The sequence below is a fragment of the Halichoerus grypus genome, chromosome 9 (assembly GCF_964656455.1).
Source record: "Halichoerus grypus chromosome 9, mHalGry1.hap1.1, whole genome shotgun sequence".
In the NCBI taxonomy this organism is placed as follows: Eukaryota; Metazoa; Chordata; class Mammalia; order Carnivora; family Phocidae; genus Halichoerus; species Halichoerus grypus.
Window position 1 is genome coordinate 50,502,452 of NC_135720.1, and position 26,948 is coordinate 50,529,399.

Below are 26,948 nucleotides of genomic sequence, written 5' to 3' on the forward strand. Positions count from 1 at the left end.
CTCTGCTGTCAGTTTTGTTAATAGACAAGTTTCTTAACTTTTTCAGGTAAATTTGTTCATCTACAAAAATGAAAGATGAATTATTTGGCTTCCAATATATTTTCCAGCTTAAAATTCTTAAAAATAGCTGGGTTTTCTGAAACCTATTAACAGTGGGAATTAATGTTGGTACTAGTTTTATTTTGTATTTTTTAAAATGTTCAGGAACAGAAAGTACATGTTGAAATGCCCAGGTTTGAAATGCCAAAACACTCCTCTGTGTAGTGAAATGCCAAGATAAAAAATTATGTGAAGATCTCATGAGACTACGAGTGGGCAGGAAAATAGCAAATCAGCTTTTTCATAGCAAACAGTAAATGCAACTAAAGAAAAATTAAACTATATTCATATGATTATTTATTCCAAGTAATTAGTTGCAAATCCAGGAATGAAATTTAGGAGAAAATGTCAATCTGTTACAATGAAGGAAACAACTGAACTGGAAGTCGGAGTGAGATGATTATCCCTCCGATGCCAGTAATTAGCTGTAGGACAATATGTGGTAAAGTTTGAAAGCGTATTTACTTCTGTGTTGCATAGCTTCATCTCTGGACACCTTCAGGACCATAGCATAAACCAAACAGAATGCCCATATTCTTTTCGAAAGACCTAGAAATAATTCCATTATGTTTCATCTCACTGTTTTTCTGAGTCAGCTGGCAGAAGTACAAGCGGCCTTTGTGTTCTATGATCTTCTGAACTCACATCTTGTATTGCTTTGAACAGTTCCTCATTTGACCCATTTCTCCATCTTTCCCAAATCCTTCCACTGTGCTCCAGAGAGCTTCTGTTTCTGTGACTTGCAAACTTCCCTATATATAGTTATTTTTGTCCTCTTTTCCAAACTTAAACCTTCAGTCTCCTTGCCTTAACTGATAACTGGCTAGTCCCTAAAATTAGTTTCATCTGTACCCTCTTGTGTGGGAGTGCTACCTAAATTCATACATCCCACATATATTAAACTTAGAAAAGACATGGGTATCTTCTTTGCTCTCTGATGTTGCTTCTGTATCATTTTTCCCACTTTAAAATGAGTCAAAGAGGGGTGCCTGGGTGGCTCAGTTGGTTGAGTGCCGACTCTTGACTTCCACTCGGGTCATGATCTCAGGGTTGTGAGATTGAGCCTTGTGGGGGTGCTCCATGCTCAGTGCAGTCTGCTTGAGATATTCTCTCTCCCTCCCCCCACACTCTCTCTTGCACTCTCTCTCTCTAAATAAATCTTTAAAAAAATTAATCATCGAGTACTGTCAATTCTATCTCTTAGTGATTAATGTTGGTGAGAAATTATAATAGTAGTAATATTTATTGTGCACTTACTATGTAACAGGGACTCCCCCCAGCTTTCTTGAGATGTAAGTAACATATAACAGTGTGATAATTTGATACACATATATTGTGAAATGATTACCATAATAGCACACCCATCACTTCACATAATTGCCACTTTTTGTTGTGAGCACATTTAAGATCTACTCTCTTAGCAATTTTTAAGTATATAATACAATATTGTTAACGATAGTCATGCTGTACATTACATTCCCAGAACTTATTTGTCTTATAGCTTTAAGTTTGTACCCTTTGACCAACATTTCCCCATTTCTCCCAACCCCCAGGCCCTACCAAGCACCGTTCTGCTCTGTTTTCTGTGAGTTCAGCTTTTTTATTTTTATTATTTTTTTTTAGTTCAGCCTTTTTTAGATTTCACATAAAAGTGAAATCATACTGTATTCGACTTTCTCTGACTTATTTTTACTTAGCATAATGCCCTCAGGGTTCATCCATGTTGTTGTAAGTGGCAGAATGTCATTTTTTACGGCTGAATAAAATTTCATTATATATATTTACCACAACTTTTTTATCCATTCATTTCCCCATGGCCAGTTTGGTTGTTTCCATGTTTTGGCTATTGTGAATAATGCTGCAGTGAACATAGGGGTGCAGATATTTCTTAATAGCGATTGCATTTTTTGGGATATATACCCAGAAGTGAGATTGCTGGATCATATGGTAATTCTATTTTTAGTTTTTTTTTTTTTTTTTTTAGCAACTTCCATACTGGTTCTCATAGTGGCTGTGCCAGTTCATAATCCCACCAACAATGCACAAGGTTTCCTTTTCTCCTCATCCTCACCAGCACTTGTTATCTCTTGTATTTTGATAATAGCCATTCAGACATGTGTGAGGTGATACCTCATTATGGTTTTGATCTGCGTTTCCTTGAAGATTAGTGATGTTGAGCATCTTTTCATGTACCCATTGGCCATTTGTACATTGTCTTTAGAAAAATATCTGTCTATTCGTTCCTCTTCCTGTTTTTTAATTGGATTGTTAGTGGGTTTTGCTATTGAGTGTGTAAGTTCCTTATATATTTTGGATAGTGACCCCTTATCGGATAAATGGTTTGCAAATATTTTTTTCCATTCCATAGGTTGTCCCTTCATTTTGTTGATTTTTTTCTTTTTCTGTCCAGAAGCATTTTAGTTTGCTGTAGTCACACTTGTTTATTTTCGCTTTTGTTGCTTGTGCTCATAGTATCATATTCCTAAAATCATTGCCAAGACCAATGTTAAGGAGATTTTTCCTAAGTTTTCTTCTAAGAGATTTATGGGTTTGGTTCTTACATTTAAATCTTTAATACATTTTGACTTAATTTTTGTGAGTGGTGTAAGATAGGGGTCCAGTTTCATTCTTTTGCATGTGAATATCCAGTTTTCCCAGCACTATTTATTGAAAAGACTATCTTTTACCCAAGCCAGTCTTGGCTTCCTTGTCAAATATTAATTGACCATATATGCATTGGTTTATTTCTTGTCTCTCACTTCTATTCCTTTGACCTATGTGTTTATTTTTATGCCAGTACAATACTGTTTTAATTATTATAGCTTTCTAGATTTGTTTAAAATCAGTAATTGTGATGCTTCCATCTTTGTTCTTCTTCAAGATTGCTTTGGCTCTTGGGATCTTTTGTGGCTTCATACAAATTTTAGGGTTGCTTTTTCTATTTCTGTGAAAAGTGCCATAAGAATTTTAATAGGGATTGCATTGAATCTGTAGTTCCCATTTATTTGTGTCTTTAGTTTCTTTCATCAGTGTCTTATGGTCTTCATTGTACAGATCTTTCACCTCCTTGGTTAAATTTATTCCTAAGAATTTTATTGTTTTTGATGCTATTGTAAATAGGGTTGTTCCCTTTATTTCTTTCTCAGATGGTTTGTTGTTTCTGTATAGAAATACAACTGATTTTTCGTATATTAATTTTGTATTCTGCAACTTTACTGAATTTATTAGTTCTAACAGTGTGTTTGGGTAGTCTTTAGGGTTTTCTAGTTATAATAGTCATCTTCATATAGATACAGTTTTACTTCTTTCTTTCCAATTTAGATGCTCTTTCCCTTCCTCCCTCCCTCTCTCTCTCTTTCTTTCTTCTTTGCCTAATTACTCTGGCTAGGACTTCCAGTACTACATTGAATAGAAGTGGTAAGAGTGGGCACCCTTGTGTTGTTCTTGGTCTTAGAGAAAACCTTTTAGCTTTTCACTGTTGAATGTTATAATAATTGTGGTCTTGTCATGTATGGCCTTTAATATGTTGATGTATGTTTCTTTTATATCCAGTTTTTTGAACAGCTTTATCATGAAAGCATGTTGGATTTTGTCACATGCTTTTTCTGCATCTATTGAGATGTTATTTATCCTTCATTTTGTGAATGTGGTGCTGATTTGCATATGTTCAAATCCATGCATCTCAGGGATAAATCCCATTTGATCGTGGTAAATGATCCTTTTAATGTGCTGTTTAAATTGGTTTGCTAGTATTCTGCTGAGAATTTTTGTGTCTGTATTCATTGGGGATTGGCCTATAGTCTTCTTGTAGTCTCTGTCTGGCTTTGGTCAGGGTAATGCTGGCCTCATAAAATAAGTTTGGGAATATTCTTTACTCTTCAGTATTTGGGAAGAGTTTAAGAAGGATTGGCTTTAATTCTTTTAACTGTTTGGTAGAAATCACCAGTGAAACCATCTGGTCCTGGGCTTTTCTTTGTTGAGAGGTTTTTGATTACTGATTTGATCTCCTTACTCATTATTGGTTTGTTCGTATTTTCTCTTTCTTCCTAATTATGTCATAGGTTGTATATTTCTAGGAATTTATCCATGTTTTCTAGGTTATCTAATTTGTTGGTGTATAATTGTTCATAGTAGCTACAAATGAACCTTTGTATTTCTGGTGTCAATTGTGATGTCTCCTCTTTCAGTTATGATTTTGTTTATTTGAGTCTTCTCTTTTTTTTTCTTGGTTAGTCTAGCTAAAAGTTTGTCAGTTTATCTTTTCAAAACCAACTCTTAATTTCATTGTTTTTTTTTTCTTTTGTCTTTCTCTATTTTATTTATTTCTGCTCTAACTTTATTATTTTTTTCCTTCTCCTAACTTTGGATTTAGCATGTTCTTTAATTCCTTGAAGTGTAATTTATTTGAAATCTTTCTTTTTTTTCTTAATGTAGTCGTTTATCACTATCAGATTCCCTCTTAGAACTGCTTTTGCTGCATCCTGTAAGTTTTGGTATGTCATGTTTTCATTTTTGTCTCCGGATATTTTCTGATTTTCCTTTTGATTTCTTTTTTGACCTGTTGGTTATCCAGGAGTGCCAAGGACTTTTCTAAAAACTCTGCATGTAACAACCATTTTAACTTTCATAAAATACCCTTGAGTTAGGTGGTATTCTCCCTACTTTAAGGTGAGGAAATTGAACTATAAGAGGTCTCATAGACAGTAAATAATGGAGCTGAAAAAGTGTTAAAATATTCTCATATGTGGTAAAAATGAAAATAGAATAATTTTATTGGAAGCAATTTGGAAATAAATATTTAAGAGTCTTGAATTTTTCATACTCCAAGAAAATAACCAGGAACTTGTATAAAGATTTATATAATGTAAGTTTATCAAGTATTATTTATTACCATAAAAATTAGAAGTAACCAAAATGTCCAGAATTAGGAGATCGTCAAATAAATTATGGTATATTTTACAGAGTATAACGTGGGTATTAGAAAGCCCACATTTTTGAGGATGTGGAAATATAAATTTATACAAAAATTTGGAAGATTTTCAAAAATTTTGAGGAAAATGCCAACAGTTTGATATCATCAGATGATATCCTAGGAATTGAATAGATATTCTTGTACAGGTTAGATTTGTTAAGACTGAAAGGAGTCAAAGAAGATTCTATCTAACTAGGCTATAGTTTGATAGAGCTGTTAACTACCATAAGAAATAGCTAGATTTTTGCTGGGGAGAAATAATGACTTTAGTTTGGGGCTTGTTATTTTGAGGTTTTATTCATGAGGATATCCAGAGAGAGATAAATAGTAAGTATTTGGAAATATGTATGTGAAGATAAACAAAACATGAAAGAAAGATAGTTGGGAGGGGGTAAAATTTTCCATATTTTGGCATAAATCAGGTACAGAAGGAATCTGTTGGTGGGCTTGTTATCTATGATACATAACTGTTGTACTTTCCTACTTTTTAAAAATATGTGTTCATCTGTTTTGGTTTGTGAAAGAATCATTTTGTTTGTCCTCTTATGTGAAATTTTGCTCAGTCCCTGAATAGTGAATTGTTAGAATGGTTTTTTTAAAGTGCACATTGTATAAATACATCTTAATATGAAAGAAGCAATAAGGTTTGATAAAACATGCATGTACACAATTAGGTTCTGTTTCTAACCCTGCTTCTTGAACAACTCATTGCACTTCCTTGAGTGATGTCTTTGGCTTGGCCTAGAATGGTTCTCAGCCTGGACATATTTTTGGATGTTTGTGAGTTTTCTCTATGAATTTAAAAATTTTTTTAATTCTTTATTTAAATTTTTTTGAGTATAGTTGACATAGTGCTACATTAGTTTCAGGTGTACAACATAATGATTCAGTATCTCAATTCATTATGCTAACCTCACCACAAGTGTAGCTACCATCTGTCACTATACAATGCTATTACAATATCATTGACTATATTTCCTATGTTGTGCCTTTTATTCCCATGACTTATTCATTCCATAACTGGAAGCTTGTATCTCCCACTCCCCTTTACCCATTTTACCCCCCATTCCTCTTCTCTTAGGCAGTTTTCAGTTCTCTGTATTTATAGGTCTGATTCTACTTTTTGTTTTTTCATTTGTTTTGTTATAAAAATTCTTTACTTTGAAAGGACTTAATGAAAGCATATTCTGAATCATTTGGATGTCTACCTTATGATGAGTCCTGGGAAATAATTTTAGTATCTCTGTTTATGATTGTGTTTAGCATAACTTTGGTGCCAAATAGTACAACTTTAATTGTTTCAGTCTAATGGTGATATTACAGGAACACACTTGGACCTAACTGTTGTATTTGAACATAGTAAAACCTAATAGTGTCAGTTAGGTAACAAATGAATAAAATTTCACAATAGTTCAAATAAAGGAAAAGCTGTTGTATAGCAGGACAGGCATGAACAAAATAAAACAGATTTTTGGAGCAGTCAGTACAAGATTCATATAGCAAGCAATGATTGAATTAAAACGAAGTGATTTTTGTCATATTTAATAATGTTATTTTGAATTTTATTGGTTTTGTATTTTTGTATTTAATTTTAAATCTCTTTTGGCTTGGGGGTGCCTAGGTGGCTCAGGCGGTTGAGTAGCCAGCTCTGGACTTTGGCTCAGATCAGGATCTCAGGGTCCTGGGATTGAGCCCTGCATCTGGCTCCATGCTCAGCAGGGAGTCTGCTTGAGGATTCTCTCTCCCTCTTCCATCCACACCCCACTGCTCGCGTTCTCTCTCTCTCTCTCTCTCTCAAATAAATAAATAAATCTTTAAAAAATATATATAAATTTAAAAATTTAAAAATTTATTTTGACTTTATAATTATATAAAGATTTATAAGCATAAGGATTTTACATCTGATTTTATATTTGTATACTGCTAAGTAACATTATATTCAAAATAATTTAAGTTAGTATCAGGGATCTGAAGTATTTTTTCCTCCTTCAAAAAGCGCTAATACATTATTAAATTTTTAGTGTACAAACATCACAAGTTTTCCTATACTGTATGTCACTTCACTGTTAGCCTTAAGATACTGAAGGAGGTATTTTAAATGCTCATTTGAGTGGTAAATTTCAACAAAAGAGAAAGAAATGAAATTTGTCCCATAATGAATGTAGAGTTCCACAGAATAGTGTGGCTGTTGCCATTGTCAGTGATCACAATCCATTTTGGTTTTTAGTACACATGAAAAGAAAGGTACAGTTAAACATTGGAGAAATTGAATTTTTCATAATGCAGATACACATTTTTGCCATGCTGTCCCCTACAGAAAGAAGATGACTGGACATTTCATTTGGATAGGGACATTGGAAGGTGACGTGCTAGGAATATTGTATTCATTCTGACCCTCTAGTCTAGAAGTCAAGTGAACTTAAGTTACAGGGAGGGTCCAGAGATTGGGACAATGTAGGGGAACAAAGGAGTTAGGTGGAACAAGATTTCTCCTGTGGAGCTAAAATAGGTAAAGTAGGCACATGTCATATAGGAGAATAATGAAATATAAGTAAAAATAAAGGGAAGAAAGAAAGCCGCTAAATACTCTTTTATCTTCTTGATTAGTTTTGGCTTTAAAAGCCATCATTCTCTCACAGTGCTCTACTCCAAATGTCATTAAGTTACTCTCTATGTCATCACACTTATCTGGCATCACAAGTACTTATTACTAGTGTTGGTCTAAATCTCTTCCTAATCCCATAGATTTTGTGGATAGGAATAATAGATCTGCTTCAGAAATTAGTTTTAGTTTTGGTTGACCACAGAAAGTTTCTTATGCCAGGAATTTAGACCTCACCCATATATCTAACCCATTGTCAATCTTATTGATTCTGCGTTCAGGATATATCTTAAACGGACATGCTTCTATATCACCATCACCTTGTCCAGATGACTACCATCTCAGTCACCTGGACTATTTCAGTCATCTTCTAATTCAATCTTCTAATTGGTCCACCTCCATTTGTTCTGCCATTGCCCCCTTCCCCACTAAGTCTCCACAGAGCAGTTAGAATGAACAGCCATTTCTGATCTTGGTACTCTTTTACTTAAAGTTCTTGAATTTTTTCCCATTAGAATCAAATTGAAAATCTTCCACATGACCTTCAGGTCTTAATCCCCTGCTGACTCTTAGTCTCTGCTCACTACACTCCTATCTATTGGACTGCTATCATACTGTGTGGGTGAATCAAGCCCCTTCCCAGTTCAGGGTCTTTGCACATGATCCACCTTCTAAGTTAGAATGAAAATACACACACACACACACACACACATGCACACACACACACACACACGCTCCCCCAACCCAGCTAGCTAACTCCTACTAATCCTGTTGGTCTTAAATATTATTTCCTTAAGGAAATAGATCTATTTGTAGTGCCCAGTACTTTTACTTCATTGCACTTATCATAAATATAATTAGATATTTGATTCTAGCTAATCCATGGGAGATTGGTTTTGCTCACCCCTTTAACACTTAGCACAGTGCTTGAGTCTTTGGTGTTCAATAAATGAATGGCTAGATGAATGGATGGATGGCAGTGTATCCATAGTATAATTTTTCATTTAAAGTACAACCTATTTCATAGGTAATTATTGTTTTTAGAAGTATTACTTCTTAATAGTATAAAGAATACTTGATCTTGTTTTTCATATAGTTTAATCTGCATTTGTGGTATACCTACCTCAGATTTCAAATTAACATCTTTTAAACCACTAAAAATAACCTTGGAGCAATATTACATTTGTATAATGATTTGTCAAGTAAGTTTCTGTTGTGGTTGTATTAATTTAAAAGAAATACACATTTTCTTTGAAAATGACTTGGAGTCACATAATTACTACTATCTAGTGAATCTTACTTCTAATTTGACTGTCCTTAATCTTAATTCTACTCAATAGGTGTTTAATACTATTTATTATTTCATTACCCTCCAGTTTTCTTCTTGAGTCTAACAGTAATGTCCATAATGAATTGCAGAGTGTGTAGCTTATTTCTTCATTTCTTTTCAACCTTCATCTATCAAAATTTAATACTTTGTTATTGTGACTGAAGATGAAAGATATAATTATCTACCTATTTATTTCTGGTAAGGATAGCACTTTTTTAGGGCAAATTCTTTAATAGGGCCAGAACATCTCAAAGCAATCAAATAAATAGAGGTGTTCAGCATGATTAATAGTTCTTTAATCCTATGAGTGCCTAATTTGGATTTGCCATATCTTTGTGTGTAGAATTTTAGAGATTTATGATTAATGAGTAATTTTGAAGTTTTCCTTATAACAAAAGGGAGATTTGTTATTTTTATATATCCCTACTATTGTTTTATACAAGTTTATGTTGTTTCACTGATAAGTTCAGTTACTTGAAACAGTTATTTCAGTTTATTTATAATATTAAAACAGTTTGGGCTATATACAGTATAGATTTGGGGGAAGTTATAAAAATTATGTTCTTGATACATTTTAAATATCCTTTTTTATATATTTTAAATTAAATCACTTTATTTAAAGACCTACGGTTTTACATAATTGAAATAAGTATTTTTAATTAGATTTGATATATTTGTTAATGTGAACTCTTATTTCATGCATTCTTTTTTTTAAAAAAAAATTTTTTATCTTTATTTGAGACAGAGAGAGAGAGCACAAGCAGAGGGAGAGGCAGGCAGAGGGAGAAGCAGACTCCCCACTGAGCAAGGAGCCCAATGCAGGACTTGATCCCAGGACCCTGGGATCATGACCTGAGCCGAAGGCAGACGTTTAACCGACTGAGCCACCCAGGCGACCCTATTTCATGCATTCTTATTTCATAATGTTTTATATTATTTTAATCCCTTGTGTCTGTCAGAATTATAAAGCATTTCATCATTTGCGTAGATGTTTATTGGGAAAACTATTTCCATTAAAAACATATCTCCATTTAAACGTTCTTGTGCTCAAATTATTTAATTGCTCTGTTACACATAATTAAGTAGCTTCTAATCTTAGGGAAGTAGGACATTTCTTAAAAATCACTGGCTCCCTTAAAAATTCTTAAAGTATTTAAAATACTGAAATTTGGGGCGCCTGGGTGGCTCAGTTGGTTAGGCGACTGCCTTCAGCTCAGGTCATGATCCTGGAGTCCTGGGATCGAGTCCCACATCGGGCTCCCTGCTCAGCGGGGAGTCTGCTTCTCCCTCTGACCCTCCCCCCTCTCAAGTGCTCTCTCTCTCTCTCATTCTCGCTCTCTCAAATAAATAAAATCTAAAAAAAAAATTAAAAATAAAAATAAAATACTGAAATTTGTTTTTATTCGAATAGTTATTTTATTCTAACCTGTTCTCTTAGGTCACAATATAATCCTTTAGTCTGAATAGTGTTAGGAAAATTGAAAATTGCCTTTCTATAATTTAATATAAAATTTTCCTTATTTAATATTAATGTCATTTTATAAATACAGAAACACCCTTAAATGATCATAGCTTACTTGTTTCATTGATGTATGAATATAAGGAATTAATCACTTGTCATCAATGACATAATAGAATACTCTTAATTCTTACGTTCTTTGTATAACCCATACAATGCAGTTATTAACTATAATTATCTTATGGTGGTTTTTTTAAAAGCAACTATTTTATTTTTCTTGTAGTTGTTACTAAAGGAATCTTTTAAACATTTTAAATAAATTCTACAGTCCATTTTTGAATTCTGAAAGTGAGAATTTGGATGTCTTATTTTTCTGATTTCCAAAGCCATAAAATTACTGTGATATCTGATCTTGGATTATTTTTAACACTTTACATATTGCTTCATACTTTTAGATAGATATGTGGTCTCAATTTGGGTCAACAAAAGCATTCTTAAAATAACTTAGAGAACATATTGATATTAATAATAATCACCAAAATATAATTTTAATATAGAATTCTATCAAACATGTTGCTATGGTTAGATTTTAATAGTTTCATTTTCCTTACTCTTCTGTAAGAAGATTTTTAATATACTAGTTTAATAAACATGATTCCTGGGGCGCCTGGGTGGCTTAGTTGTTTGAGTGTCCAACTCTTGATTTTGGCTCAGGTCATGCTCTCAGGGTCGGGAGACTGAGCCTGGCATCGTGCTCTGCGCTCAATGCAGAGTCTGCTTCTCCCTTTCCCTCTGCTCCTCCCCCTGCTTGCACTCTCTTCTTTCTCTCTTTCTCTCTCAAATAAATAGATGAATGGAATCTTTTAATAAATAAATAAATAAACATGATGCCTTTAGCAGTATAGTAGCTAATTTTGTTTTTAATTTTAACATTCATATTGGGATTTAAAATTAAACCCATAAGAAATGTTCTTTGAATTAAGAAACAGATTTATTGAAATTTTAGCTGAATTATTTTATCTTAAATAATTTAAAATCTTTAGGGGATGTAGACTTTAGTTTGCATTCTCTCAATCTCTTGATGTTTGTTTCAATAATTGGGAGTTTAATTGCTAAGAACCCAGGAAAATAGATGAAGCAGCCTAGGAATTGTTTTAGCAAACAATTTACTTTTATAACCACATGGGTTATATAATAGTTGGGAAATTTTTGCTTGTTATATTTAGTTACAACCTAAGAAAATAGATTAACAATTTTTAGAATTAGTTGTTTTATGTGTTAGCACTATACTTTAGCTCTTTTATTAAATAAAAGGTTTTCACCCTTAGATAGGCAAGTTAGTCAATGGTGGATCAAAAGATGTTAACATATATGTTATTGGTTCATTCTGTGCAGTATTTTTTTTATTGTTTATCATTTGCAGTATTTAAAAAAATACTGAAATGAATTTGATTTTAGTTTTTCTTGCTAATTAAATTATACCTTTTAGCATTTAGGATTTTTTTCACCCTTTCCCAATATGACAAAGGATCCTGCATTAAAGGTGGTGTTGTAAACCCTCCAAAACAGAAATTAGGCAGTTTTCTCAGGATTTAGGAGATAAAGTTGTTAGGCTTTATTTTACTTTTGCCACCAAGATTTTGATAGTTGAGTTAGATAAGTGACCATTAAAATCACCAAGGAATAAGACAGAAAAATACTAAAAAGAATCTAATATTGAAACTGAAGTAAAAGGATGAAGAGGAGAGTTTTTCTCTACAAAACGCTTTTGAATTTTAGCTAAAGGCACTATTCTAATCACAACAAAAGCTGTCCATCTTTTTTTGCGATTAGGGTAATATTTTGAAACAACTTTCTTCATAACCATTATCACTGGGTGAGTACAGGCAGTCCTCACTTTGCATGGTAGTGTGGGACCAAAAAAATGACCATACAAAATAAAACCACACGTAACAATCTTAATCAATGGGAAAAATTATAATTGTTCTATGATCTTTAAAAAATTTTGTAAAGATGTTAAAAACTCTCTTATGTTGGTTAAAATGTATATAGGGAAATGAAAAAAAAGTAAAACTATATTAATGTAATACAATGTACTGTAAAACATTAAAAACAATTAGAATTAAAGTGTTTTATTTCTTTGTAAAAAACTTATCAAGTGTAGCTTGAACAGTGCTTTGCCATCTCCTTGTATAAATTAGAATAGTAGGTCTAGCCAGAGTGAGCATCTTTTCTGTGCCTTGGCAAGTTGTCCATTTGGATCAGCTTCCAACATTTTATTTTTGCATTTTTAATGTCAGGAAATATCTCCAAGAGTTTCTTTAATGTGAAGTTTTTTGCTTGCCTCACTTTCTCAGGGACGTTTTCTTTTTTGTCTCAACCACTTTCCTTATTTATGTCAATAAGTTTACCTTCACTAAATTCTGATTGCAGATCTAGAGTCTCTCAAACAGTGATAATGGCAACATTCCCACAATTGGCTGTTTCTTCTATTACTCCATTTACATTTGAACTCAGTTTCACTTCCAGCTTTATCATTTTTCATTTATTTACTGTACTTTTATCTTTGTTGGCCAATTCTCTCTTTTAGTTACCCATTTGTAAAATTTCAGGTGGGTTTGGGGCAAGAAGGTAAGCCAGCTACATGCTTTGCTGTCTTTAGACAGGTGAATTGAATGACCAGTCACCTTCCAACTTTGGAAGGAAGTGATCAGTCACTGATCATAATATACATCTCTTATTAACATAGTGTTTTGTAGACTGAAGTGCTAACAAGGAAATTTATATTACCGCAGTTGTAGTTAATGTAGTGTGGTAAGTGAAATTGGAACCATGTTGTTGGAAACTGGTATTTTTGAACTAAACCTATGGTAGCTGAAATTTGTGCAGATGTGAGACCTGGGAAGTAAGGGCTGCCTATAATGGAAGAAAGTGGAACTATTTAATCAATTAAAGATATGGTCGGTGTTGATGAGATTGAAGATGTAGGATTACTTGGACTATTTGATCTCTAAGCCATTGAATGCCTGATACATTTTATGTGGAAGTGTAAATTTGATCCTATTCTTCCAGCTTCTTTAATTCTCTTAAGCGCTTCCTTAGAGAAGACCTTTCACACCATTTCTGAAAACAAAACAAAAATCTAGTTGTAGTAAGTAGAAACTGTGGTTTTAGGAGAATAATAGTGATAGTGATTTATGAGTTCATTATAAAGCAAATGACATTGAAAATTGTTTTTTTCAATTTTTATATAATGTTGACATTCTAATAATTGAAGATGAAAGGTGGTTAATAAATTTTGATTCATTTAGTCAGCAACTCCATTTTCATTGTCTTTGTACTAGCAAAAATATTTTATTATTAAATGTGAAAGATGAGGTATTACTCTGTGTTGGGTACAATTGAATAATGTTAATTTACTGTTTGATTTCCTACAGGTGAACTGACACAGAGGTTGATCACAAGATGCCATTAGTGAAAAGAAACATTGATCCTAGGCACTTGTGCCACACAGCACTGCCTAGAGGCATTAAGAATGAACTAGAATGTGTAACCAATATTTCTTTGGCAAATATAATTAGACAACTAAGTAGCCTAAGTAAGTATTTTTATATCAATGAAAAATATTTCTTGCAAACCAGAATGTTATGCTTTAGAGTATGAGTATTAAGAAGATGTTCTTATGATTAATTTGGGGGGATGTTTGATGAGAAGAATACAAAGTTATCTTGAAAAATGTAGCCATTTTAAATAAAATTAATGAGTTTTAGTATCATTTCTTCTCTGCGTGTTTCCTCTGGGAAAGAGAAATAAGGACAATTTTAGGAGCAGGATCACATGATGGACAAGAATTACTGAAATTGTTTTTAAAATATTTGATCTATGAAAGGTAGTGCCAGGGTTGTACTTTTGCTTGCTAATTATCATTGTTACTTTTTTATTAGAGGCTTCAATTATTCACTGGTATCTCTCTCTTTACATATATTCTATTAGCCTAAGGAAATATTTTTAGATTATTAAATATTTAAAATTAAAAGGTGTGAGTTAGTCACTACTCAGAGGATTAGGTTAGTCAAGTGAGTTGTCTAAAGGACATTAGGAGTGTGACAGGTAGCATGCTGTGAAAATAGCAAATGAACCTGGCCTCTCACAGACAAAAGGCAAGCAGGTTGGCCAGATAGTAAAGGGACAGGTAGGGGAGGAGATAGGCAATGTGGTCCCATGATAAGACTGCAGAACAGAACTACTGAGTTAAGGAATTAGGTAAGTTATTCTAAATTTAAAATCAAGAAAATTTAAAAAATAAATCCAATCTGTCTTTTGAATTGATGGCTTAGCTTTTTAACAAGACATTTATATTTTATTTTAAAGAAAAAAACAAGATGTTCTTGGCCTTAGATGTATTCTCTAAGTGGTCCTAGATGTATCTTAGCAATACCTAGCCACATAGATTGTCCTTACAGGCAAGATTGACCCTTTTCTTTTCCTTTTAACTTTCTTTCTTTCTTTTTATAATTGAGTACTTAGCACAAGATAAAGAGAGGTTGTTAATCTGTTTCAAGTGGGAGCATTTGGACATACACACATGTAGCTAGAGCAACATAAAATTTACCTTTGAATGCTCTTGGTGAGAGCACTAAATTTCTACATTGCCTATGAAATAGTTTTAAAGATAAAAGGATGTTTATTTGAATTTAAGTATATTCTTTGGCCCTTTCGGTGGTTATTTTTTCAGGTTGGTTATTGGCAGTGAATCATTAACATATTATTTACCTGTTTTTTTCTTGGGAAAGTCAATGTAGAATATACTTTTGAGACAAGTCAAAAGAAGAGTCCTAGGTATCAAATTAGTATATAATTAACGATATTTTTAAAGACATTTGCTGACCTTTTTGTGACCTAGCACTAATTGAATCTAACATGACTTTGTATAAAATTTGTATTACGGGGCGCCTGGGTGGCTCAGTCATTAAGCGTCTGCCTTCGGCTCCGGTCATAGGATGGAGCCCCGCATCGGGCTCCCTGCTCGGCAGGAGGCCTGCTTCTCCCTCTCCCACTCCCCCCTGCTTGTGTTCCCTCTCTTGCTGTCTCTATCTCTGTCAAATAAATAAATAAAATCTTCTAAAAAAATAAAAATAAAGTAAAATTTGTATTACTACATGTACATGAGTACATCAGTTAATATTGAAATACATATTAAGAGCATAGAAATGACAATATAGTTAAAATTTTTTTTTTTTTAAGATTGTATTTATTTATCTGACAGAGACAAAGCGAGAGAGGGAACACAGCAAGGGGATTGGGAGAGGGAGAGGCAGGCTTCCCACCAAGCACGGAGCCTGATGCGGGGCTCAATCCCAGGACCCCGGGAACATGACCTGAGCTGAAGGCAGACGCTTAACGACTGAGCCACCCAGGCACCCCAAGTTAAAATATTTCTTAAAGTGAATTTTGGATCTAATACAGGCATGTTGTTTTAGGTATATTCCCAATGTAGAATTTAGAGCTAATATAACAATTAAGAGTGTTAATTTGCTGTACTAACCCATTTTTTAATATAACCTAAAGAGGAAACTTAAGGAATGTTCAAGTCTGGTATAATCCCTGTAAGTAACATCTATCAGCAAGCACATGGTCATGTTGTAGCCAAACTCTCAAAATAGAAATATCTTGTAAAAATATAACTGGTGCTTCAGATTTGGAATCCGAGACTATTGTAGACATTTTCTAAGCAGTTTGTAGAGATTCAAAAACAAAGGAAAACCCATAAATATTGTAGCAAGGTGTAACAATAGTTTACTGCCCTGGAATTAAACTCTCTGGCAGTTTTCCCACTGATATAGTTGGAAATCCAGAATTAAATTTAAAATGCCCCTAGCTAGCCAGAATAAACAAGCCCATGCACTAAAAACTATGTTCATAAAATAGCCAATTGATTCCTCTCTCAGAGTCATTTACTTTTACTTTGATATTTCATACAGGTTTGATGATCTGATTTCCAAACATATATGCTTCATAACATTAAAAGAGGAAGGTATAGGGGAGATAAAAATAGAAGCAGGTGTTACCTAAGCCAGTCAAAAGAAGTAGTTTACAGCAAAGGAAGAAGAGACATAAGGGGAGAAGCAATATAAAAACGGGATAGAGGCCATTTCATGTAAAAGCAGATATTCTTACACATTTCGAGGCTGCTTTCTCACATAGAACATTTTGATTTCATAATCAACTCATTACTGAGTCCTCAAGAAAAGATTAAATTATGTTTAATTTTGTATTTCTACTTAAGACGGAGAAGCTTAAAATAGATTTTACATCAGTTTTCATCCAAAGTAGTTAAAATAATTAATGCATTAAATAATCTGTGAATTACTTAGTAAACTTGGCTATCCAAAATGGTTCTAGGTAATTGAGATGTTGACTTTGGTACTATCGTTAACACCAAAAGTGTTAAGAGAACACCGAAATAAAGGTCAATTGCAGGGGACATCCTCCTGTCTTAGGGGACAGCCTCCTGTCTTCTTCCTTACAAAAATGTTTTTCCTAGTAGAGCACAATTCTTTTATAATAGATAATAACTGAAAACATAGAATTCACTTTCTATAAATTTCTTCTTTTATACCAAAATTCTTTCCCATTTTATTGTTGTCTTATTTAATGACCATTGAGTCTCTAATTACCTGAGGGATCTTTTGCCATTCTCTCTTCCCAAGGCCATCCTTCTGTTGAATACAGCCAGTTCATGCTACCAAGATGAGCTGGTAGAGCCTAAATTTGACAGATAGATGATAGCAAGGTAGGAGGGAGGATAAATAGATTGGCCTGATAAGACTAATTGGAAACATAGACAATAAACAGATAACACTGAACACTTGGCTGTGTGATAAAGCTACGTGGTTCTTGTCTGAAAAGAGTATACCCCTTTTGAATTGAAGAGTCGAATATGATTAATACTGAAACCATTCTGAACAGTGTGATCATGTATATAATTCAAATCATGAGTTTTAGATTACAGGGACTGAGAAAAGAGATAAAAATAAGGTGAAGTCATTACAGGAGTCTTGCTGAATGAAATGTGAATTGAATTGGGCCTTTAAGAAACAAAAGAATTTGGAAAATGGAGAGGAAAGAGGAAGGAAGGTATTTTTAGCTTGCAAGAATAGGCAAATGAATAGAGGCAAAAATAAATATGTAAGGGGGATTAAAGGGACAGATGATATTGGATAATATGGCAGACCCTGATTTTGGAAAACAGAGAATGTTAGTTGAGAGGATTTTGATTTAGATTTAAACATCATAGATGATAAGATAGTAAGGAGAACAAGTAGGTTCTTGAAGGGTAAGAAGTATAATACTTCTAAGGTTAATTCAAATTCAGATACATGCCCAATCAATTTTACATTACAAACTTTATTCCTTTTACCTCAAAGAGAAAGAGGAGGTAAATTTGGAAATTAAGAAGGGATATGAAAAGAGAACAGATGGGATGTTTATTTTATCCACTGAAGTACTTTAGTACTTAAACCTGTAGTGGGGGGAACATAGACTCTTTTTAAAAAATCTTTTGAGAAACTGTGGTCCCTCCGGAAAAAACATTTAAAAACCTGTGAATAATTTTCCATTGGTTTACAGCTTATAAATTAAGGATCCCTATGTTCAACTAAGCTCTTTTAAGGAAGAAATTGTCTCTTCTCTCTCTGTATTCCTAGCATTTGTATCCCTAACATCAGTTGAATAAATGAATAACTTTATACCTGCCTTTTCTTATACTTGGGACTTGGGGTGCTTTCCTTATCTGCCAGAGAAACTGTTCTGAAAGTGTCTCAGACACCATCCTACACCCAAAATTTAGGTGCTTTTTTCTCTATGTTCTGTGGCTTTTACCTTAAATTATAGTAAGGGATGTCTATTGCTGACCTCCTACCCTGTATGTGGAACTCTGCCAGGTTCTTTGCTCACTGTCTCCTTTTCTTATAAATTCTTTTTGAAGCAGATATTTTTATCCCTATTTTACAGGTGAGGAAATTGATACCAAGGCCTCAAAGTGAATGGAATAAAGATTTGGACTTATTTATTAAATTGCTTTTCATATTTGTTTAGATGTCTCTTTCTCCCTCTGTTCAAAACTCATCAATGGCAGAGACCTTCTTCCATCATTTTTATATAGCCAGGGTCTGGTACAATGTCTGGCACATGAGACCTTTTCAGTCAATTTGGTTTAAAGATATATGTGAGTAAATGAATATATACAAAATGATTCTTTTTTATTATATTTTTGTAGACATTAAAGTTCTTAATTTATTATAGAGACTTTAAAGTTCTGATTTTTTTTCTTAAAGATTATAGAATCTTCTAGGACAGGAATTTTATGTTTTACTTTTTGGTGCCTTCAGAAGGTCATCCACCTGCCTGGCACAGGGCGAGCCCTCATTAAATACTTGTTGATTTAACTGATAATTTATTGAAGTACCTTGAAAAAATGCAATATTATTCAAATATAAACTAGTGAGATTAATGAATTCATTTAATAAATATTTATTATCTCTGTCTCAGGAACTGTCTCAATAGATCTTACTGTTCAGCTAGATTTAACCTACACAGTATCTTTGGGTCTAAAATGTCTTAATTTAGGAAGACCATCAATTTTTTTTTTATTCAAAGGTGCACATAATAATTGACTCACCTTTATATTGTAAGTATGCATTACTTTATATGTTCTAAATACACTTGAATAATGTTTTCATTATAGGTTACCTAAACTTCGCCCTGGCTTACTTACTAGATAGAAATTTCTATTTTTTTTTCCTCCTTTTTTCTCCTTTAGAATAGGATTATTTTTGCTTATTCTTTTCAGTAATAGAAATTTATATGACTAGAGAAAATACAGTGATTTTAGATTTATGATGCTTTTTTTTAGGAAAATAGAACAAGAAAATATAAAATATCTCATAAATTTTCAGAATCTATGTTTTGGTCTTCTGTTGGTCTTATGAAGACTCTTAGATCTTGCCATTTGGCCTGAAAATCAGTTCTAGTGTAGAGTGTATTTATGAATGCTGATTTAAAAGAGGTATTATTTGTATGTACTTTTACATCATAATGTTCTCTAACTTTAACAACTGGGCAGGTATGGATAAAGCAGGTAGAGTATTTGCATTTTAGGCACAAGACACCTAGCAGGAAGTGGTAGAGCTAGTATTTAAAACCAGATTTCCCAGGGTTTATGTTGTTTTCCCACTCTGTCTCACTTTGGTTACTTTAGGATTTAAAGTATAAACTAGTTCCAAATAAATGCCAAATTCATTAGGACAGCACTTTTAAAATGTTAAATTGTCTGATATTTATCTTTCATCACATTAAATTTTATGGTATATGTTTCATTTTTGCATAGGCAAATATGCTGAAGATATATTTGGAGAATTGTTCAATGAAGCACATAGTTTTTCCTTCAGAGTTAACTCATTGCAAGAACGTGTGGACCGTTTATCTGTTAGTGTTACACAGCTTGACCCTAAAGAAGAAGAATGTAAGTTTATTCATATTATATTTTCTTTCACATATATCTTAGGTTTGGTGAGATGAGCAATATATTTAAGAAAAGTATACTAAACACAGTTTATTACAAGTCTTTTTTACCCATGGCCTTTGATGTACATGTTGTAATAAAGCAGTGAATTATCTAAAAATATCATTAGTATGGCTCCTGGCTTTTCTATTGTCTTTTTCTTTTTTGCTTCTTCTTTTTGTATATTAAGTAGCTTTTAATTTTTTGACATAAAATTTTTTTGAAGATTTTATTTACTTATTTTAGAGAGAGAGAAAGTGAGCATGGAGGGGGAGAGGGAGAGAGAATCTCAAGCACACTCCACATGATATGGAACTCTGTCTCATGACCCTGAGATCATGACCTGAGCCGAAATCAAGAGTTGGACACTTAACCGACTGAGACATTCAGGCACCCCTGACATAAAAAAAAAAAAACTTTAGCCAGACTTTTTCTCCATTCTTTTTTTCTTTTCTCCTTTATAATTTATTTGTATACTTTTGTCCTAGAAATAAAAATTGTTTGAAAATTACTTGAAATCTTTAGGTTTTATTCTGTAAGAATATAATTCCTTTTAATATTCTTTTGTGTGTGCATATTGTTAAATTGCTAAATTCTGAACGAATTATTTGAATGTTACTCCCCACTTTAAATGACCATTTCCCAAAATACCCAAATTGCCTGTTTATAGGACAAAAGTGTTCTATACTGAGTATTAAACCAGGGATATCATGTAGAAAACAATATATTGCAATCTGAAATAATGGTAGAAACTTTAGTGGTAAAACAACATTTTATACTTTGATAGAATACATTGAATGCTGTTGTGTCTCAAATTCCTCTTTTTGGTTTTTTGGGTGTTTTTTTTTTCTTACACAAAAAGAAATGAAACTATTCAGAACATAATTTCCACTTATTTTCCCTAGAGAATTACTTAATGTATGTCTCTTATAACCCTTTCTTCAAAATATTTTTTTGTTGAATAACTTTTTTAGTATAAGTGCAAGTTTTATAATAGACCTAAACTTGAATGAAAATAATAGAAGATATCACTGGGAAAAGCAAAAAATAGAATGTAATGATAAATATCTTCATGACTGAACCAACTTCTTTTGATATAACCTAATTTAAAGCTTAAAAAAGTAGACAACATGTTAAGTTTCTACTAATTCCAAAGTGATAAACTCAGATCTGGATGTGAAAAATCAAAACAGTAGTTTTTCTTCTTAAACAGCATTATTGAGGTATATTTCATACACCCTACAATTAACCTGTCTAAAGTTAAAGTGTACAGTTCAGTGGTTCTTAGTATATTCACAGAGTTATGCAACTATCAGCATAATCACATTTTCATCACTCAAAAAAGAAACCATATACCCATTAGCAGTCGCTCCCTATTTTTCCTTTCTCCCAGCCTCTAGCAATCACTAATCTACTTTCAGTCCCTATGGTTTCACCTATTCTGGACATTTCTTATGAATGGAATCATACAATATGTGGCCTTTAGTGATTGACTTCTTTCATTTAGCCTAATGTTTTCATTATTGGTTCATGTTGTAGAATGTATTTGCATTTCCCTGAAGACTAATGATGTTGAGCTTTTTCTCATGGCTTGTAACCATTTAGAGACAAGTGATCCAGCACCAAGTGGTAAAGCTAGGATTTAAAATCAGGTTTAAGTGACTTATCAGATGTGTACCTTCTTTGGAGGTCCTTTTCCCATTTTTAAGTTGGAATGTTTTTCTTTTTCTTGAGTTATAAGAATTCTGTATATATTCTTGATCCAAGTCTCTTATCAGATATATGATTTACATCCCATTCTATGGGTGATTTTTCTTAGTGATATCTTTTGAAGCATGTACATGTATATTAATTATACTTCATGAAATTCTCGAAATAATTGCTACTAGCGAAAAAATACTTTATGGCCATACTTTAAAATATATAATTTACCTCCAAATTTTTTAAAGTTAAACATTTAAGTTATAAATATATGCCATCTAATAATATAGAAATACAGAGGTAGTTCCTATATGTAACAGAAATAAAAATTAACACTTAGTTTCAAAATACTGTTAAATTTTAACTAGTATCTTAGTACTCCAATTAAAATTAAAAACAAAAATACACGTAAAAGTTAAGTAACTTAAACGATATGTTTAAGTGTTTAAAAAAATTTTAATGTGCCAGTAACTGTCACAATTTTTCATAGTTTCCTTTAAAATTATGGGGAGCATTGGAGAAGGATTCAGAATCTAAAAGATGAATTGCTTAATATGATATCATTTTGGGGTTGTTGGAAAGAAGAAATTTTCAAAATTATTTGACCTAGATTTTTAAATTCAGTTCACATGAAATTACATTATGAAGACAATACTAAATTATGGAGTGTAATATCAGTATTTTTGTTTTCTAAATTACTATTAAATAATTTAAGTAATGGTGAGAACTATGACTATAATTTAGAAAATGTGTAAAAAATGAGTTTTTAAACAAAGACCTATATAATTATATTTAATTATGTTTACAAATATTTTGTTGACTTTCTGTGTTACGTAATACTATTTAAATATCAGATGTCGTTGTTGGCAACTGGACGGGCTTTTGTCACGGTAGCCTGTTAAGACAAATGGTAAATGAGACCGGCTAAAGATGGAAAATTGCTAAATAATGGGGCACCTGCGTGGCTCAGTTGGTCAAGCGTAGGACTCTTGGTTTCGGCTCAGGTCATAGTCTCAGGGTCATGAGATCAAGCCCCATGTTGGGCTCCACCCTCAGTGCGGAGTCTTAGAGTTTCTCTCTCCCTCTTCCTCTGCCCCCTCCCCACTCTCTCTCTCTCAAATAAATCTTTTTTTTAAAAAGTGCTTATTACTTTATACATTCTTTACATCCTTGACTAAGAAAGTTTTGAGAGATTTAACACTAGGTTCCATCCTGGTTATATACTTCTGGTAAATAAGTGGGGTTGGGGAGTGGCAAAAATTGATCCATTTTGATTATAGAAAACAGAGGCCACATCTGACAGGAGCCAGAGAACAGTGTGTGGTGTTAGGGCTAAGGGATCAGTCTCAGAAGCAGACAGATCTGGGTTTTCTGTTCTGGCTCCACTGCTTATTAACCATTTTGCCTTGGGCCAGTTATGTAATGTTTCCTAGTCTTGGTTTTCTTATGTTTGAAGTGGAATAATAATTTCTCTTCTCAGTGAATTGTTGCAAAGATTAAGTAAAATAAAAATCAGTGAGAATATTTAGCACATATAGTCCATACTCATTAAATATCTCTTATTCTTTAGCGATAATGAGAAAAAACTTTTTTCCTTCTCTGAATTTTACTTTGGTGTTTTTGAGTGTGTTAGAAATCATGCAGCAGTGGAATACTAGGAAGACAGTCCTGGTGTGGCCATTGCAGAGCCACATTGCTCCAACTATTCCTAGATCCAAACGTTCTTGCTGAGTGAATTTTACTTGTGAGGATGATAGAGATACTATTTTAGGGAGAAGAATAATTTTAGAATTATGTAGTACTGGCCTTGCTCTGGTATAAAGCATTTATCTACATACTTAAAGCCATATTAAATATGTTAGAAATCACCTACTTTTTTAATATCAAAAAGTCAATCTAGGAGTTAAGAACATACTAATTTGTTACATTTCTTATTTTAATATGCTGCATAGTCCAAAAGAAAATGAGTAAATGAAGTTATTTTAGATTATCATGTATGTGATGGAGCTCTGCTGGTTACTGGAGATACTAATGTGCAAGACAGTGTCAGTCTTCAGGATCTTATAGCTAAGTAGAGATCCTTGTAGTATAAGATAAAACATAAGTGAAATAGATGATGATATAGATTCCCCGGTACTTGAAAATATTTTCTTTATGGCAAAGTTTGTTTTAAGTTTAAAGCATATGTATAATATTTATAGTCTAGATAGCATAGAGGTCAACAGTATGTTTAGCCCAGAATGCCACTGAAGACTAAGTAATTCCTTCAGTGTTGTTGATATAAGCTAAATAAAAGTAATAAAGGGAAATGGGAAAAAAAGATTATTTAAAAAAAGGAAGAGGAAAAATGTGGGCTAGTGGGGGCTGGGGATGGCAAGTAGGAAAAAGATGTTTGATGGGAAATGTAGATAATGCTTCAGGTATCATTAGAGCCTTCTGAGCCTTAGAAATCAAAGGTGCCTTCAAACTTACCTGGTTGGAATGATATTGGGATATAATGATAGAACATTTAAAATGTGGTTCCTGATTTACAAGCCTCTACAGTCACAACTTCCTGAGCTGTGCTGACTCTTAAACAAATACAGTGTGTGAATTTGTATTTATGTTAATCCACTTAGTAAAATAAATAAAATACATTTTTGATTTTTGTTTTAGTGTCTTTGCAAGATATAACAATGAGGAAAGCTTTCCGAAGTTCTACAATTCAAGATCAGCAGCTTTTCGACCGCAAGACTTTGCCTATTCCATTACAGGAGACATACGATGTTTGTGAACAACCTCCACCTCTCAATATACTCACTCCTTATAGGTCAGTGGGCTACTAGATATGCAGGCTGGCTATTTATTGCAGAATTTCAGTCCAAATCAGTAGCAGTTTACCTTTAAATGCTAAATCCCCAAACATTTTTTACATCACTGGGCTTTTCACCAACACAGAGAACCCTCCTCATCCACCACATTTAGAAAACTTTTGCTTTATTCACTAGGTGCGTTCCTAAGATTCTGGCATACAGAAGACAAGACTTATTCAAGGGAGTTGTTTTAAGAAGTATTATTAGTCAAAGCCAGTGGCAGACTTAATAATATGAAGGGGCAAAGAGTTACTGTCTTTTTAATGTAATAGTTGGTCAGATAAAAAATAAAAAATGAAGAGCTCAAAATTCCACCATGCTAACAAAATATCATTTTTGCTTGCTCATGCCTACTCTTGATCTATATGGATTCAAGTTTTTACAAAATGCATATGTAGCATCTGTTTTTAAAATGTTTTTTACCATTTAAAATAAAATCTGGAATTCCTCAGGCTTTCTTTGGGGGTATTTTCACATGATTTGTTAAATGGGTAATTTAAGATACACAACGCATATCCTGAACAAAATGGTATTCAGATATTTATCTGAAACTGTTTTGTCAGTATGCAAGTCATTGGATGAAAATAACTGTTATTACTAGAATGAGTTTTAAAGGATATTTTTGGGGCTTGGTGAGATAATAAGTAAATTAGAGTATTGGCAGAAACCCTGTGTAATTTCTCTATTCTAAATGATATTATTGTCTTTTCAGGCTTTTATCTTTGGCAGAACCTTTTGTAACTATTGGAATTTCCCAAAGGACTTTTAGAAAAGTTGGTATTCAGCACAAGTTAGGGATGAAAATTGTCCAGCTGTTCTTCAGATTAGTAACACCAACTCTGAAAAACACTTTTTTTTCCATTGTCCTTAGTTTTTTGATTCGTGAGAAATATTTTATTGATGCAGCATTCTAATTTATTTTGTCAGTATTTTTATACATGCTGTATTTCATTAATGTAAGAGAAAAAAAACATTTTAGTAAAATTATTCTGATTGCCTAAGTCTTACTGATATATGTTTTGATATTTTACATTTTAGAGATGATGGTAAAGAAGGTTTGAAGTTTTATACCAATCCTTCGTATTTCTTTGATCTATGGAAAGAAAAAATGTTGCAAGATACAGAGGATAAGAGGAAGGAAAAGAGGAAACAGAAGGTATTACAAGAGATTCAAAGAATTGAAGTTAGTTTTGGTGTATTTGTGTTTTGTTGCATACAGGGAACTTTATTAAGCTTGTATCTTGACAGTTTTATACTGAAGTCTTTATAACCACACAGGAAGATCACAGTCTAATGGGGGAACAGGTGAGCAATCAGATTATTGTAATATGGTATGATAAGTGCCATAACAGGTATGTGTGGAGGGTTTAGGTAGCACAAAACTGCACCTGCTTTAGCCAGAAGACAGGGTTGGTAAACACTTTCAACAAAGCTTATAATAAATATTGCAGAACAAATAGGAATTAAGCGGACCAGGGAAGAGGAGAAGGGCATTCTGGTAAGAAGGGATGAAGAAATATTGTGCAGATATTGGCAAAGTAGATTAAGTTATATTTTCTTACCACAGATCATATCCTAAATGTTTTGGAAAGATGATTATATTCTCACTAAATTCCTGTTGTCTGTCTGCTGTGTTGCCATTTCCTACTTTGTAATAAAATTCACTTGGATCTCCTTTATTCCATGTTGATGATAACTGGAAATAAAGAGGAAGCAAAATTGGGATTTAGGCAGAATTATGAAGGAGGCAAAATCCCTCTGTTTCTCCTGTAACTCTCTCTCCTCTCCTCCCTTTCCCTCATAATGCCTTCATTTTATTTTCTGTACTAGATAGTATCCCAGCGTTCTAGCCAGAGTTTACAAACTGGTGACTGGAAGCTCAAATTATGCCTGCAGTCAGTGTTTTGTTTGACAAACACAGTGGTTTTAAAATTCTTGAACTGGAAAGCCTTGAATGGGCATGCCTGTTTTTTTTTTTTTTTTTTTTTCATTACAATCCCCATCTTACACCTGACTTTCTTCATTCATTTCACCATGTTCACATGAACATTTCACATTCATGTATGTGATCTGCTTGGCCCCTTTGGGCATTTGACTTTGTTACACCAACTCTAAACCTCTCTATGCTTTCTCCCACAATTTGAATTATTTTGTGTTTTATTTTTTGAATACCCTGTTTCTGATGAGGGACACAGTTGTTATGGGTTAATTGGATAATTGTATTGGCTAGCTAATTGGTCACTTTCCAGATAATATAGCCTTAATAAATTTTCAGGTTTTGGTTAGAGTTAGTGCCATTAATGGTAGAAATTTCACTTATTATAGCAAAAACTAATAGATGTGGGTGCAGAATTGGTGAATCTTTTTTCAT

At 33.0% G+C, this 26,948-nt stretch overlaps 1 protein-coding gene across 5 annotated transcripts in view; it reads left to right on the forward strand.

Moving 5' to 3' along the window:
* The window catches only part of WASF1 (WASP family member 1), a 66,654-nt gene that overhangs the window by 33,345 nt on the left and 6,361 nt on the right, over window positions 1-26,948 (forward strand). For 4 of the 5 annotated variants that reach the window (XM_036075335.2, XM_036075336.2, XM_078054878.1 and 1 more), the window contains exons 2-5: window positions 13,900-14,060; window positions 19,851-19,985; window positions 24,381-24,534; window positions 25,616-25,733. In XM_036075335.2, coding sequence (XP_035931228.1) covers window positions 13,928-14,060; window positions 19,851-19,985; window positions 24,381-24,534; window positions 25,616-25,733 — 540 coding nt within the window. In that variant the 5' untranslated portion in view covers window positions 13,900-13,927. Of the gene's footprint in view, window positions 1-13,899; window positions 14,061-18,559; window positions 18,690-19,850; window positions 19,986-24,380; window positions 24,535-25,615; window positions 25,734-26,948 lie in introns of those variants that run through there. The other variant, XM_078054880.1, reaches the window with a different exon arrangement.